The 19,976-nt window shown below is 35.1% G+C and overlaps 1 protein-coding gene across 2 annotated transcripts in view; it reads right to left on the bottom strand.

The window, feature by feature from the left end:
* The window catches only part of CWC27 (CWC27 spliceosome associated cyclophilin), a 96,332-nt gene that overhangs the window by 75,880 nt on the left and 476 nt on the right, over positions 1 to 19,976 (bottom strand). Inside the window, exons 2-10 of one of the 2 annotated variants that reach the window (XM_041711352.2) lie at positions 19,611 to 19,707; positions 17,945 to 18,029; positions 16,582 to 16,725; positions 15,711 to 15,809; positions 15,448 to 15,551; positions 14,440 to 14,509; positions 11,958 to 12,037; positions 9,692 to 9,725; positions 5,665 to 5,840 (exon numbers count right to left, since the gene is read on the bottom strand). In XM_041711352.2, coding sequence (XP_041567286.2) covers positions 5,665 to 5,840; positions 9,692 to 9,725; positions 11,958 to 12,037; positions 14,440 to 14,509; positions 15,448 to 15,551; positions 15,711 to 15,809; positions 16,582 to 16,725; positions 17,945 to 18,029; positions 19,611 to 19,666 — 848 coding nt within the window. In that variant the 5' untranslated portion in view covers positions 19,667 to 19,707. Of the gene's footprint in view, positions 1 to 5,664; positions 5,841 to 9,691; positions 9,726 to 11,957; positions 12,038 to 14,439; positions 14,510 to 15,447; positions 15,552 to 15,710; positions 15,810 to 16,581; positions 16,726 to 17,944; positions 18,058 to 19,610; positions 19,708 to 19,976 lie in introns of both variants that reach the window. The other variant, XM_002189016.6, reaches the window with a different exon arrangement.

Below are 19,976 nucleotides of genomic sequence, written 5' to 3'. Positions count from 1 at the left end.
TAAAAAACATCTTTGTTACATCTAAACTAAATTGACCCTTTCTTTTTTGAAAAAAACAAAGCCATTGCCTCTTATTCTTACTGCAAAAGACTCTGCTAAAAAGTTTATCCCCATCTTTCATTCTGGCTCCCTTGCCCAGCTGGCCATACTTATGAAGAAGCCCAGCTGGCTTCCTGGCCTGCAAATGCATGTTTCCAGCTCATGTAAAGCTTCTTGCCAACCAATACTCCCAAGTTTTCTCCTTAGGGCTGCCCTCAATCCATTTTATACTCACCCTCTATCTGTGCTTAGGATTGCTCTGACCAAGGCGCAGCACCTTGCAATTGGCATTGTTAAACTTTAAAGTACAAGGAGTTTAATTTTGAGAAAAAATTGAAAGAGAGGAAGTTTAGGTTGCGGAGTAGCATACAAATTTTGACACAGTGCGGTCAGGGAGTTCCTTAGTAGAACAAAGCATAAGTTCCTGACTGGTTGCTAACTTGGCTAATTTTAGAGTCAATCAAAAAAAGCTGAAAATGTGCTTCCCAGTACATACATGTAAGGAAGTCTTAAAAAAACCCAGCAACACAAAAAAGGCCAAAAAACATCTTCAAGAATTAGGCTACAAAATTATTGCTTGAAATAGTTGTCAGAGGCACATAACAATTGAGTAGAAATATACCTATCCACTCCAGTGAACTCTACTGAATCCAAACTGTCACAGTAGCAAACTGTCATACCAGAACTGCTAGGCAACCTGGGCTTGCTGAATAAAACAAAAGCCGAAGATCTAATTGCCAAAACCTAGGAACTAAAAAACAGAGAAAATGACAACTAATTCTCAGAGAGTGATGATTGAAAAGAAACTGGAAAGCCCAAGCAACGTAAGTGATATCAGTTAAGGCCTGTAAGAAGGGCTGACATGGTCAACCTGTGAATGAACAGGGAGGTGGAAGTAAAAAAAAAAGTTGCTGCTCTCTGTATACAGCATTATTAAGGCTAATAAGAGATTAATGATGAAAGAAGGTTTAAAAATTTGAGATGGAAAAGAACCCAAGCCACAAAGCAATTTGAAGACTAGAAAAAATTTCTTATTTGAAGGCCAGAAAGAACCTAATGTCTACAGCTTACTGAAAGGACTCAATTAGAATTTAAGTGAAGTAAGAGAAAATACAGTCTGCTGAAGTGAATTTCAGAAAAAGGCTCAGCAAAAAATAATTCAGTAGCTACAAGCTGAACCCAGACAATTTAAAATGTAAAACTGGAAGAGCTACTGTTAGAAATCATATATCAAAGTACTGGAATAGAATACACTCACTGACTAAATATGGAGGAAACTACACTCTCTTGACATCTACAAAAATTATGTATGAATGCCTTTCCTCTTCAGCTGTAGCCAAACAGTGAGTTCAATACAAGGGTAACTGGCAGTAAATTATGGCATGAGATACACAGTTTATCTAATTGTCTCCTTTGGCTTAAAACACTATTAAGAGAATACCTGAATTTGCTGTATGAAAACAGCAGCTTTTCTCTAGGTACAGTGAAGTTTGAAGTCAGTTGCAAAAAGTGTTTCTATTCAGAACCTCAAAAGCCAGTCTTACTAACATAAGATGTCTATTTTCTGGTGCTAAACTGAAAAACCAGGAGAAAACTGAAAAACTCTATTATTGGACAAAGCCTGATAGTAAGTTACACTTAGTTTAAGAAAATGCTAGTAGGATTAGAAGTACAGTTATTAAATTTAAAACAATAGTTTTGTTAAGAAATATATCTGTTCATATAGAAACAGGTAACACTTAACATTCCAAAGTAAATAAGTAGCTCTAAATATATGGTATTGGCATCACATTACTATAGTTATTTACATCCAATTAACAGAAGTAAGTTGCTGAACACAAGGCAACATACTAGATTAAGTTTAAATACGTAGAAACATATAAATACACATTTTTATTATGTTTCACAGTGTAGTGCTTGCATTATAAGCACAAGGTAACAAGCACACAATAAATACATTTAAAACAACATATTTTAATGTAAATTATTAATTTACAGATACAAAATATCTAACTTATAGTTTATAACAACTGCAAATTTATAAAGAGAAAAGTTTTGATTTCAAAATATTTTTTAAAAGATTTCCATGTGATTATGTAAAATTACTTTTGGCTTTTCCACATTACAGTACTATACATGCACTTTAGAAAAGCAAACTTGCGTGCTCAGTGTGGCAGTGTTTATTCATGTTGATGCCAAGAAAATGTTGAGGTGTATTGACAATATTCAATTTTTACTGTATGGTCTGAACTGGATTTAGCATGAACTTGAAACCCTGCCTGGCGTTATTAACTTTTTTCATGATAATTGTGTCTAGATGACAGGACCTGGGGGTGTAAGTTTTTGTCTAAGTTATTCCATGTTGTTTTTCAACAAAAAGTAAGACTGAGGAATTACATCTTAAAAACTGTTAACAGGTTTCTACTTTGAGGATGAAGGAATTAATTACTTATATATGCCACAGAAAATATGTAAAGCTTCACATATGATTTATTTTACCAATGACAAGCAAACGGATTTAAGAAAATAACAGGAATGAAAAAGAGTGTCAACAGACCTATAAATTACAAGCAGTTGATAGTAGTAGCTATCTACTACTACTACTATGCATCTCCCTGGGATAGTAATAGTTTGTAAAACAAAATAAATATGATTACTTAGTTCAACTGCAAATTATAGGATTATTAAGAGAAAATATACAAGAGGAAACATCAAATTCAATTCAAGTGATACTAACTACTCAAAAAGTCAGCTTCTCTTCCTCAATAGTTTAGCTATTTTAAGCACTTATTTCATATTGCCATATAATACCATACCCATTACAAGGATGCAATTAAACTTTATTATACAGTGAAAAACTGTACAATCTACTGTATTTCACCCCACACTGCTTGTCTTGCAAACGAGAAGCACTGAACATTTTTAAAGCTAGTAAGCAGAAATGTGTAGCATCTGAGCTCCACCTACAGGATGAAAAGAAATGTTAATTACCAGAATACAACAGGACTATTTACTCTGAAGCTTTTGAGGAGTCATCTCAAACCTCTGCCATTTTACAAATTTAATACGGTGCCAAGAAATTTTATTACTTATGCAATGATGGCAAACACTTCTTCTATTTCTAAACATTCCTATAGGTAAACAGCTGTTTTAAAGCGTGAAGTTTAGATTTAAGCTTTTTAAAAAAACCCAGACCAATAGAGTTTCTCTAACAACTTGCCAGAATGACTGGGAGACTTTCTTTCTCAAGTTTTCTTATCTACTACAAAGCTGTCAAGTGTATAGAGCTATATTAAAAATATACACAAGAGGTTAAAATGCATACTGAAATGACTAAAATTAACTTCATCATTTGAGCACTTCAAGTGTGGTTGCATTTAGAAGTGGTATTGGATCTCAGTACCATGAATTTGAATAAGTGTCTACTGTTTTCATACTGCTTCGCTAAAATACACCTCACAAATGCATTTGCGAGGATTAAAAGAAACTGGACTGATACAAATGCATGCCGTTTTGCAGAAAAAGTCATGCATGTAAAAGACAGTACTCTGAACCAAATGTTAGAAGTTCAATTATTCTACTAGCACATTTAAGTATCTGAAGAGAATAAATTTTGATAGATATCAGAAATTTCTTCAACCTCTGATATGTCTGTAGCCAATACCCTTAAGCTATGAATAGCCCATCCAAATTTTTGTTCGATATTTACAACTCCCACATCTCTGCCTCTGATCAACACAGCCTTTGACTACAGTAGGTGGTGAACACCCATGAGTATATTATTAAACATCTCCAGTACACTATGAAAATAGTCACTATTTCAGACAATGAAACTTGATATTGTTTATCTTACTTTATCTAAACAGACCTCAAATGTAAAAACACATTATTTATAACAAACAATATTGTGCCTTTGATTTTCATGCCAGAGGACTGCAGACAATTATTTGGAAAACAGTAAGTCTAGAAATTTATGTTACTTGTGATACTAAGCAGTATCTCCCAAGGCTATGGCTCCCAACTGCTAAAAATGCAACCAATAAAACCCTCTTCTGAGTTAAGATAACCCATTTGGCTTTAATACTATTACTACTGCCTCCCTGAAAGAGCAGAATAACCACAAACAGAACACATTGACCGACTACATGTAGAGCCAGCAGCTTACAGACTGACTACAAAAATGTCTCTTAAAATAAGCTACAACATCATGCAAGCTTGGGCTTTGAGTACGTCATTCCTAAGGGTATTCTCTAGCTTTATGTTCTCTTCATGCTACAAACTTGCTATTACACCTTAGTCAATTTTGTTTCCAGTAGCCATTCTAATAAAACCCCAGGGACAATTAAACAGATTGGTGGAGAGGTAGTGGGACAGATAGGTAGGCAGTAAATATGTATAGATTCCAAAGCCCTATGCTGTTGTAAAGAAGTTATTTGGCTGCCATATAGTTCAAGGATCTTTTTCAGAGAGAGCTTTTCTTAGAGACTTCCAAATTTCTAAATCCTTGCCTCCACTACTAAATATGGCTATTTAATGCTAAACTATAATTGTTTATTTTCCCCAGCCAAGAACAATTCATTGACTCTGAGAAGCTTAACATTGTGTCAGTCTCAACCACAGGACTAGCAACCAGATTTTCGGATTGAAGTTATCCATCATACTCATTGATCTCCACTTCCTGTGACCATCTGTTTACAGCAGAGATAGTACAGCCGCCAATTCCCAAAGCAACACACATCACAACTTCAAAGACAACAGAAAGAAAAGTCAGAGGATCTGTTTTGCAAGATGCCTTGTACATGTTCTTTAAAAAAATACCTAGTTATGTCTAAGATAGCCATAAGTTCATGATATTCTATTTTATGTACTGCAATTTGTACTATATGTACTGCTATATGTACTAATATGTACTGCTCTTACGGAGAGAAAGGAACACTGAAAAACAGAAAATCAGTGCTCCAGAATTAGTTTCATGCTGGTTTCAGCTGAGGTGGAGTTAATTTTCTCTGCAGTAGCCAGCATGAGACTGTGTTTTGGACTTGTGTTGAACACAGAGCTGTTATATAGAGAGCCAAAGTCTTTTTTCCTTTTTGTACTGCAAGCAGGGGAAATGGAGTGCCTGAGACCTATGAGGAGACAAAGCCAGGACAGGTGGCCCCAGCTGACAAAAGAGGTACTTCAGGCCATGTGACATCATGATCAGTATAAAAACTGGTGAGAAGAAGGATCAACTGAGTTGGAAGGGATGCTCACAAGCACTGGCACAACTAAATTACATGACAGGAATCCATGTTTTTATGTCTGTAAATAAAAACTGATGTGTCCACTGCAGTGGAAAGTTGATATACTGCAGGGATGAGCACTGTGTTATACCAGACCACCAGATGCCTCTTCTTTCTGTGAGTCTCAGTGGTGGACTACTACTATGGGTTAACACAGGCAAAGAAGCTGCTAAACTCAATCTTACAACTGAGATAGTAAAGACTGACAAATGCATATAAATATACTTTATTTCTGACTCACAGGGAAAAATAAAACTCCCATACAAAGAATCAATAAATTTTGAAAACCTTAAAACTGTAAACAATCTAAATAAAAACACCTACCAAACAACATAATCCTTACCTGCGACTAGTTGTTTTCCTTTCTGTCTTGGTTTCTTCCTCTTGAAGTTGCTGTTTAGTATTTTCACTTGTATCAATTTTCAATTTCTTGGCAATGCGTTCCTTTATTTGAAATCTCTCATTACTAGCAGCTTCATCTTCTACACTATCAGCATCTTCATCATGTTCCTTTTCATCCTTTATTGATTTAAAATGATAAAACTACTTTAAATTTTTTTTCAGTACAGAACGACAAATATGGAAATCTTTTTCTTATAAATATAATCTCTTCCAAGAAAAAAGCAAACTTTTCCAAGAAATATATCCTTATTTGTTTCAGAGGTAACAAAAAAATCATAAATATGACAGTTTCTTTTCTATACACAAATTACGTCTTATCTGTAGGGTTAAAAAACTAAAACAGTCTATTCTAGACTATTAACTCTTATAGGTCTGTAGATGACATCACACAGTGCGATATTACCCATACCATTGTTCGTGAATCCAAAATTTGATTGAGACAATAACATGGTCTCTCTATGGTATTGAGACATGATGGTACCATCTTTCATTTTCCACTGAAAGAAAAACTTAACTCCCTACCACATGGCTATACTACAGTCATGATGGATAGAAGAGAGTAGCCCATCAGCTCCCATTAGGGAATTTATAAATACTAAATTGATCATAACAGGCTGTGAAAACTTGTGGAATCAATCATTGCAGCTTGCTACAGAGGTCAAAGGCGAGGCCTCAGGCCTCCACGCCTAGTACAGGTAGGCAAAAAGGGACAAAGCACCTTGGATCAAAGACATTTGAAGGGAGAAATAGTTGGGAGAATGAACAAGTGGCCTGAGTAGATCAAGGGATGTAAGTTTGACTATTTCCTTCATTGAAGAAGGAAGTCTGTATGAACTGTAATTGAAGAATGACAGCTTGAAGATGACACAGTGTATCTTTTTACATTTATTTTCGTGTGATGCTCATCAGCAAAAGGAAAGTGTAACATGCTACATGATTCTAATTTTGCCAAAGAAAGAAAGGATACTTAGAAATAGTAATCCAGAGGACTTCACTGTATCCAGGAGACTGCCAGAATGTAAGCACTTGGGAAGGAAGAACATGTACATGTCCTGCGTGTGACACACAGGTAGGACAAAAAGTAGTATGAAGGCCTTGTCCATAAACATGGAGGAGGATAGAATAAAAAAAGTAAAAACAGAAAGAGGCAAAATTTGGGAATAGAAGAGAAAAAAAAAGAATTGGATTTCAGAAGTTGTAGTGGAGTCACTGTTTAGGAATTTTTAGACTATTATGTTTAGATTTGAGATTTAGACAAGACAAGACCAGTCAGAAATAAGAAAGAATTTCTGAATATTCAGCACAGTAAAACAGCTGAATATTTTGCCAATGAAAATACTGAAAGGTTGTTGGGGCAATTTTGTCTGTTCCTTTTTAACAGTGGAAGAGAAAACTGGAACAGGATCGACATTTCCCTTAATTTACCAGAAAGATATTGTTTGACAGAGGAGATAATGAAACCTTCTAGAAGATTTGCTTACATGATAAATTGTCAGAGAGATGAGTGACTACAGACCTCAATAGCAGGGGGAAGTCCAAAAAAAAAGTGTGTTCGAAGTCTTTAACAGTCAAGGACAAAGACAGACTGCTGGTGGAGATTTGACTAGGGCTTAGGTAAGAGCATTTCACTGAAACACAACTAATTGAACAGGAAAACTTCTGAAATAAAAATGCACAACTCTAAACAAACAGCATTTGCTAAGCAGTAAGCTAGTTAAAAACTGTAGATATCTGAGTAACAGGAAGAAGGCTAAAATTGGAGAGACAGAACGGTTTAACTTGTCCCACTTGGCTAAATCCACTACTTCCCAAACCATACATCAGCCTTAGTTTGCACAGTATTTCACCATTTTTCTTCTAGAAAAACACAGAGAAGATAGGATATGCCCTTCCTCCTCAACTGCTTTCCCTCCTGCAGCTCTACTCTCTTCTCCTTCCCAGTCTCCTCCTTCAGTCCCTCTCTCTCTCAACAAACAGGTCTAACCAAAGATTCAACAATCCAGACTGAACTGCATGGCACCTCAAAAGGGAAGTGGCTGGTCTGTTGGCTGATAGTTGTTCTCCTTGTGACACAGAAATGCAAAACTGCCTGCCTGAAAGCTATACTACTTCTTGTTGCTGTTATTAGCTGGGTGGAGTTGCCCTTTTCTTCTGTTCTTCTTAATATGAAAATAAAAATTTTAATGAGACATTTTGTGACAGAATGGCTACTGGCTACTGTATGTAATATGATTTTTCCATTTAAGGAAATTATTGAACTGAGGGATAGATAATTAATTTTATCTACATATAGTAATACATGAAACTTACTGTTCAGCAACTGACACAGAAAAAGTAAGAGGAAAAGAAATTGTGCAGAAAAGAAGTGTCACTGGTGGGAAAACATTTTGTTAATACATTTCATATAATGTTTTCATTACAACTTGGGCACAAAAAGAATCCTACCAAAATAGCTATGGGGTACTGCTAATACAAAGGCGCTCTCAAAGAATTAAGTGTACAAATTTGAGGACTGCAGTAAGAGAAACAGGATGGTATTTAATAGCAGAACAGCAAGGCCAGGTGCAGCCAGATACTTAGGGAATACTAACAAGAGTTTCTCATACATGTTATGACCTTGTAGGCTGGAGGAAGTAGGAAGATCTGGAAGAATTATTCGCTCCCAGGTTTGGCTCTAATACTACCAACATGCTACAGCTGTGTAAATGCAAAAGTGATCCTATGATGTGCTAACTAAAATAATTCCAAGAGAGATTATAAAATACTACTTCACAAGACCCAGCTAACTGCCTGAAGAGCTAGATCTTAGCTAAATCTTAAATAGAATACAATCTAAAGAGAACACCTCTCCAGGAAAAAATGAGAAAAAACCTTCATATTTCCAATTTTGGCTTAATTAGGTATATTTATTTAAATTTTTATTCTTCAACCTAATACATCCATGTTCTACACTCCCCAAATCCAGTTTTCTTAAGAAAAGGATACCTGAATATCTGAAAAATTACTAATCAAATAGCATTCTCCAGAGCCTTCTAACACTAAAATGCTCCTACACTGCATGAATTACAAAGGAGAAGAGTGAAAAAGCCTGAATTCATACTATACCTTGTGACAAAAGAAAAAGCGTCTAAGCAGATGGGTTTTTTTAAGCACATGAATGGGACTGACTGTGCTCTTCCTTTACTTCCATTGTGTCAACACACAGTGTAAGTAATACTTGTGCATGATGGACAGATGTAGAAAACAATACTTTCCAGGATTCAATTAGATGAATGGGAGATTACAGTGCTAGTCATATATTACATCTTTATCTCAATGGCAATTCAAAGGGGTACTCCCATGATCTATAGCTGGAGACAGAGACATACTTCAGGTAACAAATTTATGCTTACTGGCACCATGTATGACAACTTTCTTGCACTTAAACTGCCTCCATGTTTAGATGAATGTTACTGCTTGACTATTCCAAATCCATCTTTCAGAGGTGCCAGTCTTCAATACAATTTCACTGATACAATTTAATAATACGCTGAGTTTTTGTTCTCTTGAAGAAATCTTTCAAACAGGACTCTGACTCACATGCAGACTTACCCTCAAACACTGCAATTATATAATTATTCATGACAAACTTGATTTTAATTATTCTTTTAGAAGAAGTTTCAGGGTGTTTATCACTCTGGTGGTCTGTCATCCTTTGGTACACAAACCATATCCCATAATCCTATATAATTAACCTACTAACTGAAATATGATACCATCAGTTTCTATAAAAGGTAGCAGGTAGTATGCTAATTCTACCCAGCTGTGAATAGCCAAACCTTAGAGCTTAGAGAGAGCCTTCACACTTTTGCCAGAAATCTGACTTGAGCTAGCTCTTAAAGATCTCTAAAGTAACATTTGTTCCCCAATGGATATCTTATCTGAACATAGTAAAAAACAAAGAATTATTAGTAAAAAATAATACTTGCCTCACTCAAATCCTGTTCTTCATTTGCCACTTCACTAAAAGAAAAAAAAAAGTAACTACTTTGAAGTCCTAGAGTAGGTTCAAAATAATATTTAAAACTCAGCATTTCTTAAATAAAAAAAATTGTTAGCCACCTGAAAATTTAGTAAACTTACTACTTTATATCATCCTCACATTTATCTTAAAATTATCAATATTATTTTCTATCATTTGACTGTCACAACCTTTTCTAATTAAAAATGCTTTAAAAAAAGGGCATTCATGCAATGGACAAATCCTAACCATATCTTGAGCTATTCAAGCAAAACACTAATATGTATAGTTAAAACCATCAAAACTCAGTTGAGATGCTTTCGATCTCATTTATCAAACAATTAGTAGCATTTCATTGCAACTAGTTTATATTTTGGAAGATGCATTTTACTGATACTTACGCTTAACATCAAGATTTAAATTTGTTACACAGCTACAGATTGGTGAATTAAGAAAGAAATCTACCTGAATACACTATGGCTAACACACCCACTGTTAATTATCACAAACTAATAATAAGGGTCCTTGAACCATTTTAGCCCACATTTTAAAAAAAGAAGTCATGCTAGAGAAAAACCAAGGAATACTAAAGAAGTCCCACAAGTCAAGGCTTTAAAGTGGGCTAAAAGCTTAAAAAGAAACTCTAGATTTGTTGCAATCAATGACATTATTTAATGAAGTGCTGCACCTGGATCAGGGAAATTGTTGGTATCAGTGCACACAGGGGATGAATGGACTGAGCAGCCCAGCAAGGAGGAGCTGGGGATGCTGGTGGATGAAAAGCTGGACATGATCTGATGATGTACACTTCAAGCCAGCAAGCCAATTGTGCCCTGGGCTGCATGTAGGGTGGGCAGGGCCAGGGAGAGGATTTTGCCCCTCTGCTCTGCTGAGATCTCACCGGCAGTGCTGCTTCAGCTCTGGGGTCCCAGTACAGGAAGGACAGAAACCTGATGGAGGGACTCCAGAAGAGAGCCATGAAGATGATCACCTCTCCAATGGGGAAAGGCACAATAGGTCAGACTGGAGAAGACTCTAGGGACACCTTATAGCATGCAGCCTTTACATACTTAGCATGGGTCTGTATGATGGGGACAGACTTTTTAGCAGGGCCTGTTGTGAAAGAACAAGGGGTAGTGGTTTCAAACCAGAAGAGGGTAAATTCAGACTAGACATAAGGAAGATGTTTTTTATGGTGAGACACTGGAGGAGGTTTCCCAGAGAGGTGGTAAATACTCCACCCCTGGAAACATTCAAGTGCAAGTTGAATGGGGCTCTGTACAACCTGATCTAGTTGAAGATGTCCCTGCTCACTAAAGGGGGGTTGGGTGTGATAAATTTTAATGGTTCCTTCCAAACCAACTAGTCTAGGATTCTAAGATAAGCAAATTCTTGGAGTTAACATATTTTCATGGATATTTCTCACTTTATAATTCAACTGTGGTTAAAATCAGAATTTATGAAGCACAAAAAATAGAGAAGATAACCAAGTTTATTCAAGCACAAAGATTTTTGATTAACTTGCTATTTTGTTCGTTCTTTAGATGTGGAAAAAAAAGGTATTTTCAAGATATTTTGTTTGTTCTTTAGAACTGGGAAAAAAAAAGATATATTCTAGAGAGTTGGGAAAAGCAACCCTCTAGAATAATCACAGCACAGATCATCTTCAACATGAAGAAAATTTAAGTAACTTTAAAGGTTTAGGCTATGAAAGAGATAGTCTACGGGAAAGATTGTGGTAAAGAGAGGTACAGAAGGGACTGTCAACTCACTGTTTCTTCCAGAATGAGAGTTAGAATTGGTGAAATGCTACTGGTAGCATCCAGGTTGAGAAGAAAAAGGGGAGATATTTCTTCTGCAGTAGACATGATGGTGTGAATTGAAACAATAGACTTAATACACACTTTGAGGAGAGCTCTATTGAAGGTTACTAAACAGATGAACCATATCACACTCTGACAGTCCTTTGAGGTGAAAGCTGATGGCAGCTGGAAGACTACTCAGATAAACTTTACATTTGCACTGCTTTTACTTTTTACTGGGCATCCACTGATGGCCAGTGGTGGTGACAGCTTAGTGGGTTGGAGAACTATGTGGTCTGATTTAGCACTGGCACTCTTAATTTTTTAAAGAGTAATGTGACTTGACATTTCTTAAACGAGTAAACATGCTGATAATTGGTCATAACATACTGAAAGTAGATCTGTTCTAGAAATTGGAAATTACATACTGACCTTTTGACAGCAGGAACTGAGCTAAGATGTGGATCATTCTTCAGGAGATCATGACTACTTTTACTTTTTCCCTTCATGCTCTGTTAAAAGAAAAAAGAAAAAAAGCTATTATTCATTTCAGTTTAAGAGGCTAGATAGTGAAAAAGGATTATGGTAAGAAAAACATAAGCTGTTTCTTTTTAGCTTTAGCCTATCCAGTAAGCATAAACACTTTTAAGAACAGAAGGAAGATAAAGTGTTCCAGAAAGAGAAACATCAAACTGATTCCACAGATTTGTTTTTGCAATAGCAATGCACTTAAAGGACAGAGAGAGAGGAAAAAAAAAAGGATACTGTTTAGTCATGTACAATCATTACACATCATAAAGGTAGTAGGTCTAGCGCATATACACTTGAATGAATAAAGAGGTAAGAACTTAAATTTCCAATAATGACACATGACAACTGAAAGAACCATCATGTGCAAAACGCTACTTATTAATTGGAAGAACACTAATTAGATCCCTAAGGAAAGAAATTAACAAACTGCAATATATCAGTCTGGAATACATCATTTAGAAATGATCTATTGACACAAGAAGTCAAATAAAAAGAAACAGTGCAGTTAGGAAGTATTCTGCATGCTAATCTGAAAAAGAAATATTCTTCATTTTCAGAGAAAAATCAGACTGAAAATCTCTGCTGCAGGAACAGTCTGTACTGTGAATGTCTCCTTTGCAGATGCATTGTCTAATGCTTTTGGGAAGACAGTAGACATGTGAACAAAATTTTATTTATTTAAATGCAACTACAATTTTTTTTTTTTATGTAGAAAAAAAAGACTAACACATTCAGCAAATGAAAAGAGAATTCCTTCATTAAGGAAGGGGTGGTGTGTTTGGAGTGGTGGTGGGGCTGTGTATGGCAAAGAGCTCCAAACAGTTACAGACAATAAGCAGTTTGGACACTGAAGGCTAACACTGATCAATGACCAGTGGGGGTCCTAGAGCCAGATCACTGACTGCACTAATGGCCTTAAAGGGGTTTTACTCAGAGCTTCTGTGCCCCTCTTAAAACAAGCAAGACTTACTGCATCTAGCAACCACAAAAAGCTCATAGGATTCTAAGTTTGCAGGTGACAAAGAATCTCAATAACAACTTTGACATTCCATTTTTCTTATTGAAAACAAAGAATGCAAGTTAAGTGCTGATATTCATGTATTTCAACTTAATCAGCTTAAGATAATGTCCAGAGCTACAGAGACACTGATCTAGACCTCTTATGAACAAACAATGATGTATCAAAAAGGTTTTATTTTGTTAAAAAGAATGAAGATAAATTCTTTATAAAGAGTTGTTGTGGTTACTTATCTAGCTAAAACCAATCCAGAATTTAGTCAGGACAAATAAGCAGACGAGATTTTGAGGCTGAGTTGAAAGAGCATGAAAATGCTGAAACTAGGCTTATCATGAAAGAAGCATTCTATTTAGACAATTTTAAACCGAAAACAAGTATTTGGCATGAAAAGAAAGGAAGTCCAAGCAACTGAGTCAAACTCAGTATCAGAAGCCAGATAAACGGCCAGAACAAAAGAGCAGATGAGCATATTAAGGTAAACAAGTAAACTTTGTCTGACTGGTAAGTTGAAAAAAGGAAAGAAAAATAATTAAAGCTGATATTGAAATAAATCTCTACTATCATTATCTCACTATAATATTGTCCATCATTATTCACTGTTTTTCTTTTGTATTTCAGCTAACTTCTGACGACTAACAACCATTTTTTTACTTATGTGGTACAGGATGTAGAACCATGTTGTCTAATCACTAACTCAAGCAGTGAGGTACTGTAGAAAGCCTAGGAGTCTAACAAAACAACTTCGTCAGCAATAGAAGATAAATCAGAAATTTATTTAAGAAATTTTTAAACTAATGTTAAATTTAAGTGCCAAGCCAGGAAATGAAAAATTAGACCAATCCTGGTTCTGTGAATGCGAACATTTCACTATAATGCACTATTAAATTATGATAATGGACTATTTTCTCCACAATACTCACACATCATTTTGCTTACGGATGGATGGATATGTAAGAAAATGGAGCTAAGCATACACTGGAAATGCATAAGACTATCCTCAGTAATCAAGTATTTTACCATATAATTGCAATCATTAATAAAGGACTTGAAAAAGAATAAAGTATCAACTGCTTCCATGACTTTTAAACAGCAGACATAAATTTATACTATGAAACTTTTTGTTCATGGAAATGTAACATTCATGGAGTAACTCAAGGTGCCCTCAAAATCAAGAAAGCTATAAGCTTCTGTTTTTTCAAAATGCTGTAACAGCAGAATCCTAAACACTGAAGAAACTAGAAACTGCTATTATTATTGTTCAAAATGCAAACATAAGGAGAAGACTAAAAACTTTAAAGCTTTCCACAAATATGCAGAAAAGATAATTAGGTTGAAAGGACAAATAATGATAATTTGGTACAATACCTGACTAACTCTACTGACTTCTTCCTCTTCTTCTTCAGCTTCTTCCCCAAAGGAAAGCAGGCTAAAGTTTCTTTAAGAAAAAAAAAAATAGTAAAATTTTAAATACTCTTAGTAACTTTAAATATATTACATTCATATTGTACATGACTTTTTTCAAAAAAACTTTTTATCCTGTTAAATGTACCAATTCCAACCAACTACTGCATTTTGCTTTGCAATAAATCATAAATATTCAGGAAAGCATGTTGTATTATACTCCTGAGATAAAACATCAGTTAAGACAGTTTAAGAAATCCTGTCTTGACTCACTTTCCCAGATTCTTGAATGTTGACAGTTCTGTTGCGTTTTTTTCTCAACAGAGCAGCATTCAAGAGACAAGATTTTCAAGATATGAAAGCTCAGAAATGTATCAAATGTGTACACATTCACTGAATGCAATTAAAAAAAAAAAGAGCTGTAATTTCTTTTTCAAGAGTTAATTGTTCACTCTGCTGGAACCAGTCAGCTGCAACATGTTCTATTTTTATGCAGCAGAACTGACAGCATGTCCACTTTAGCGTTCCTATTACTTTTCATCACGCGTTAGTGAATTTTCATTCACAGAAACTAAAATTTCCCATGTCAAAATGCCTGCCTCTTGCTAAGTTCTACAAGTGGGGGAGAAATGATATCTGAGGAAATAAGTTAAAAAAATCCCAAACAACTGAGCTGCGTCCTGGTTATTCCCACCAGGAGGTTTTAACTGCAGCGTTAAAATGATGCTGCACATAGCAGGAGATGGAAAAGACAAACTATCTGCTATTATTTCAAAAAACTATCACCATGCATGAAACAGTTACAGCCCAGCAGATGCACAGTAACATTTCAGTGAGAGAAACTAGATTTGCATGACCCCACCCCCCAGAAACAAGGAAGGGCTTCAAACACAGAAATGGAAGCAAAAATTTGCCAAGGTACAAATTAAAGGTAAAAGAAAATGAACCACGATTTCTCTTGCATATATTTACTTTGTGCCTTTTACTTTGGACTTTTTAGTTTCTTCTTCTGGTTTGTCTTTCTTCAGTTTTCTGTTTGGTCGTGGGACGATGTCATCAAAAGGATTAAACAAAACCTGTTTAAAAAAACAGTATTTTAAACACGTCTTTAGCAAATATTTTGTAATTAAGTGGTTCGATATTTTAAAACAATATGCAAAAGGACAAGCCAAATTTTCTGAAGACTCTGCACAAAAAAAATTTTAAATGTCACATTTCAAACAGAACATACTCACCTCACTACTCCTTATTTTGTGTGGACTGAGAGGTCTCTCTTCCTTGTCAACCTCTACTTCAGCCAGACGCAACATATTATATATCGTATCCCCTGTAACCTGGCAAATTTACAAAGAAACGCTTGAAAGTTCAAGACTGTAATTTGGGTTATTTATTCTGCAAGATACAAGACAATTATTATGTAAAAAATTTTGAAAATACAGGTGCTATAGAAAATACTGTGAGCATGTAAGACTTCTAAAAGACAGCCAGTACAATTTAATGTACTTGTAAATGTACACAATGCAGTACTACATTAAAACCAAAACCCAAAAGTTTGTGTTTTAAAATTTAATGGCAAAAGTTGAAGGAATACGGGTAGTTTTGAGAATGTATGCAGATGAAGATGTTGAAGTCTTACTGTGAGCTGCGAAACAGGAAAACAAAAACCACTGAAATAAAAAAATGTTTGCTTTGTTTTCTTTTAAGTAAATAATGAGAGTGGTAAATTCATCTCATGTATTTCATCTTCCTGACCCTTCTTGGGTAATTAGAATCTAATTAATTCTAAATAGAATTTTCGAACATGTCATTAGCATTAGAGGAACTGATTAATTACAGAGCCATAATAATACAAATAAGATTATTTAAAGGCAGCACAACATGAAAATACAATTTAGAAGAATAACAACAGCAAGATAGGTAATAACAGGAACAACCCACAGAAACATTTCTTCCAAATATAAGAAACAAAGAGAATGGAGAGAACATAGAAAGCACTGAAATAAATTTCAAATGCACATAGCAGCAAACAATACTAAACCAGCCTTCAGAGAAACTTGTAGCAGCTTCTGTCAGACTTAAACTGGGATTCCAATTAATGTAACAGACCTTTCCAAAGATTGTGTGCTTGTTGTTAAGTTCATCTGCACGACCCAATGTAAAGAAAAACTGACTCCCGTTATCATGGGGCCCAGCATTTGCCATAGCAACAAGTCCTCTTCGATTAAATCGCAATCGTGAGTGGAACTCATCCTGGTAAAAGCAGGATAGAAAAGAGAATGACTTCGGTGTTAAACTATCTTTTCACTCCTTTAGCTGCAGCATGATAGGAGATAGGAGTGACATTACTTATATCAACATGCACACACAAAAAATGCTGCTAATTTTCTTTCAAATTCAGACAGTAATAAATACCAAGTATTTTGAAACTCAATGCTAGAATTATACTTAGAAGTTCCTACTATGAGCAGTAAAAATTACTTTTAGTCAGTATTTCTAATCCCTAGTGCCTCTCATGATGGAAACAACTGAACAATCTTCAAAAGAAACCATAAACACACAATGAACAAACACCAACCAAAAAATTAGAAACTAAAGTATCAATAACAGAAAGACACATTACTAATCAAAAAAATTGTAACTTCTGTCTTGTTAATTTTATCTTTTTCCAGTCATTGCCTAAAAATCAATTGTTGTTCATTATTTTTATTTGCATTTGTTATCCTCCAATATTAAGAAAATAAAAAACATTTTAAAAAGTAACAGTATTTCATACACTTCTTGCAAAAATACTATTCTTGACAATCACTGTATTTATGTGAAAACTGAATTTAAATCCTAATTCATGTAAAGTTACTAAAAGCACAATAACAGATTGTAATAGTAGAGTAATGCAAAAATCCATAGGAAGAACATTGTCAAGAATTAGGAAGACAAAATAAGACTCCTTCCAAAGCAAGGAGAACATGTTGAATACCACTGCAATATCACAATGCTAAACACTGCAATACTGAGATATCACTACTTTGAAGCAGCAATGCTACTACAATATTGGTAATTTTTGTTTTGTTCTCTGCTCAGGTACCATTCCCTCCCACATACTTCAGGCTTGTGCTAAATGCAAAAGTCAGCAAGAAGATGAAGGCCCAGAAACAGGCTTTGCAGCTTCAGTCACAAATTAAAGGTGCCTGCCCCACCTGAAATAAAACAGTCAGGCAGAACAGAACACAGCTGCTCAGCCTGTGTGTAGCTTCGCTCAGGATCTGAGCCCCCAGGTTTATCATTATACCAGCATAGCTAGATCCAAGAACTCTCAATTTAGAAGGGGATATTCAAACACACTGAAGTAGCACATGAAGGCAACTACTGCTCAGGTATGTGTTTCATCTAAGATTTGATTTTTCAGAACTTGGTAGGAATAACAACGGATAGAGAATACCAAAAAATTAATGTGTAAGTAACAGATACACACCTTAAAAGGAGCTCCATAGATTGACTCTCCTCCTGATCCAGTACCAGTGGGGTCACCCCCTTGCACAATAAAGCCAGGCACTACTCTGTGAAATATTGTGTTATTGTAATATTCTAAAAAAAAAAAAATATATATATATGTAAATATATTTTAAATACATGTAAGTGGTCTCAAACCCAAACTTTCATACAGATCATGCAGTGATATCCAGAGACTGATGTTCCAGAAAGCAAATACTGCAACTAGATTCCACTGTTGGCTTCTATTTGGTTCCCTTCTGTTCTCCACAGACTTAGGAAACCACATCCTGTGGTGTCACGTTTCTTTTGCAAAAAATCCCGCCCATCACTGACAAGATGACCTTGATGAATTACATTCTTTTCAGCTTTTAAGATTTTATTAGTGGAATTACACTATCAAAATGCACCAATTTTAAAGGAGAAAAAGAAATACTGTGCTGTATCCTGGATGAGATCTCACATACAACATTAGCCATTAGCAATACCCAAATACAGATGATTTGCACTTTCACTCACCAGCACAGAACATCTTTCATCACCTGTATTGTACTGAAACTGATAATTTTTGCAGAATGAAATATGTGGTACATTTTGCTCTCTAAGCTATCTTCTTTTATCTATCTGTCTATCTGATAGAGGCTACAATATCAACAAAAGGCTTGAAAACAAACTTTACCTGAACCAAGCCCCTGGTTGATATAATAATAATAAATAAATCTGTAGCATGTTGCAAGAAAAGGCAGGGTGTGCAAATGGTGCAGCATAACTAGACACAGTCATGGGATGGTTATATGCTGGGATATTAATGAGAAATACTTAAATGTATTACAAACCACAAGATGCTATACAGTAATTTAAAAAAATCAGACTTAAATTAAACCCACTGAGTATACATGAACCTTTATCATGGGCTAAGAAATTCCTTTACCATTGCAAAAAGTCTCAACATTCAGGAAAAGAGATTGGACAAAACAGACTGGATCTATGCTGGAGGCACAAAGCCTAGACTGCTATTTTTATTTAACATATGAAGGCTAAAAGAGCTCTTCACAATTTTACAAAATGCTTAAATGGGAGAATAATACCAGTTAGAAAACATATAAAGGCATCAAGCCTTTCACAGATTTTTGTTACAGTTTTCTCAAAAGGGAGCTTCTCATTCAAGAACCCACTAGTTCACTGGAAAGTTTTACAGAGCTTTTATCAATAAAAAATACAGTAACTGAAACACAAGGAGCACTCAGGGAAAAAAAAAAGAAATGGTTGTGTAAATTGTGATGCAGAAATGACAATTTTGGAGAATGTCCAATATTGTATCACTGTCATTTCATGCACACACTGATGCTGTTATAATTTGTAGACATTTGCTGAAAGAAAGCCTCTCAAGACTCAGAAAGACAATGTTTCAATTCTAGGTCATCAGCTTAATTTGAGAAAATCATCCAAAATTTTTATTTTATTTCTCCATTAGCTTCATTGGTAACCTTGAAAAACATTGCCAGAGTGTTAACTAATAATTTCTGAACACAAATAAACTTATTGGCATACTAAAGTCAAAATATAATTATGACCTCTATTTTACAGAAAGGGCACAAAGATCACATAGTAATTAATTTCAACAGCTCCCCACCCCATTCAATCATTACCTTCCATACATAGCTGGATGAAATTTCTGCATGCTTTTGGTGCTTCTTTTGACCATAATTCTATATCTATCTCTCCTGCTGTAGTTCTCAGCAAAACCTATAAACATACAGATAAATGCAACCTCAGTTTTACTGTAACTTGGTCACTGATAAAAGGTAAAGCTGCCTAAAAATGAAATCTGGAAGAGTGGTATATATTTAAGTGTGTCAGGTAGCTGCTGTTAGTTCTAACTAGCATTTCCAGAACTTGAGATACAGCTCTGAATCAATATGTATAATAAAGATGTATAATATAATTGTAATAACATAACATAACACATAACATAAGATGACTGATGCTTCATAGAAACTTAAGATACCCTTTAT

The sequence above is a fragment of the Taeniopygia guttata genome, chromosome Z, assembly GCF_048771995.1.
Source record: "Taeniopygia guttata chromosome Z, bTaeGut7.mat, whole genome shotgun sequence".
NCBI classification, from domain to species: domain Eukaryota; kingdom Metazoa; phylum Chordata; class Aves; order Passeriformes; family Estrildidae; genus Taeniopygia; species Taeniopygia guttata.
The sequence above is the reverse complement of the archived record's forward strand: the minus strand, read 5'-3'. Positions and strand labels throughout refer to the sequence as shown.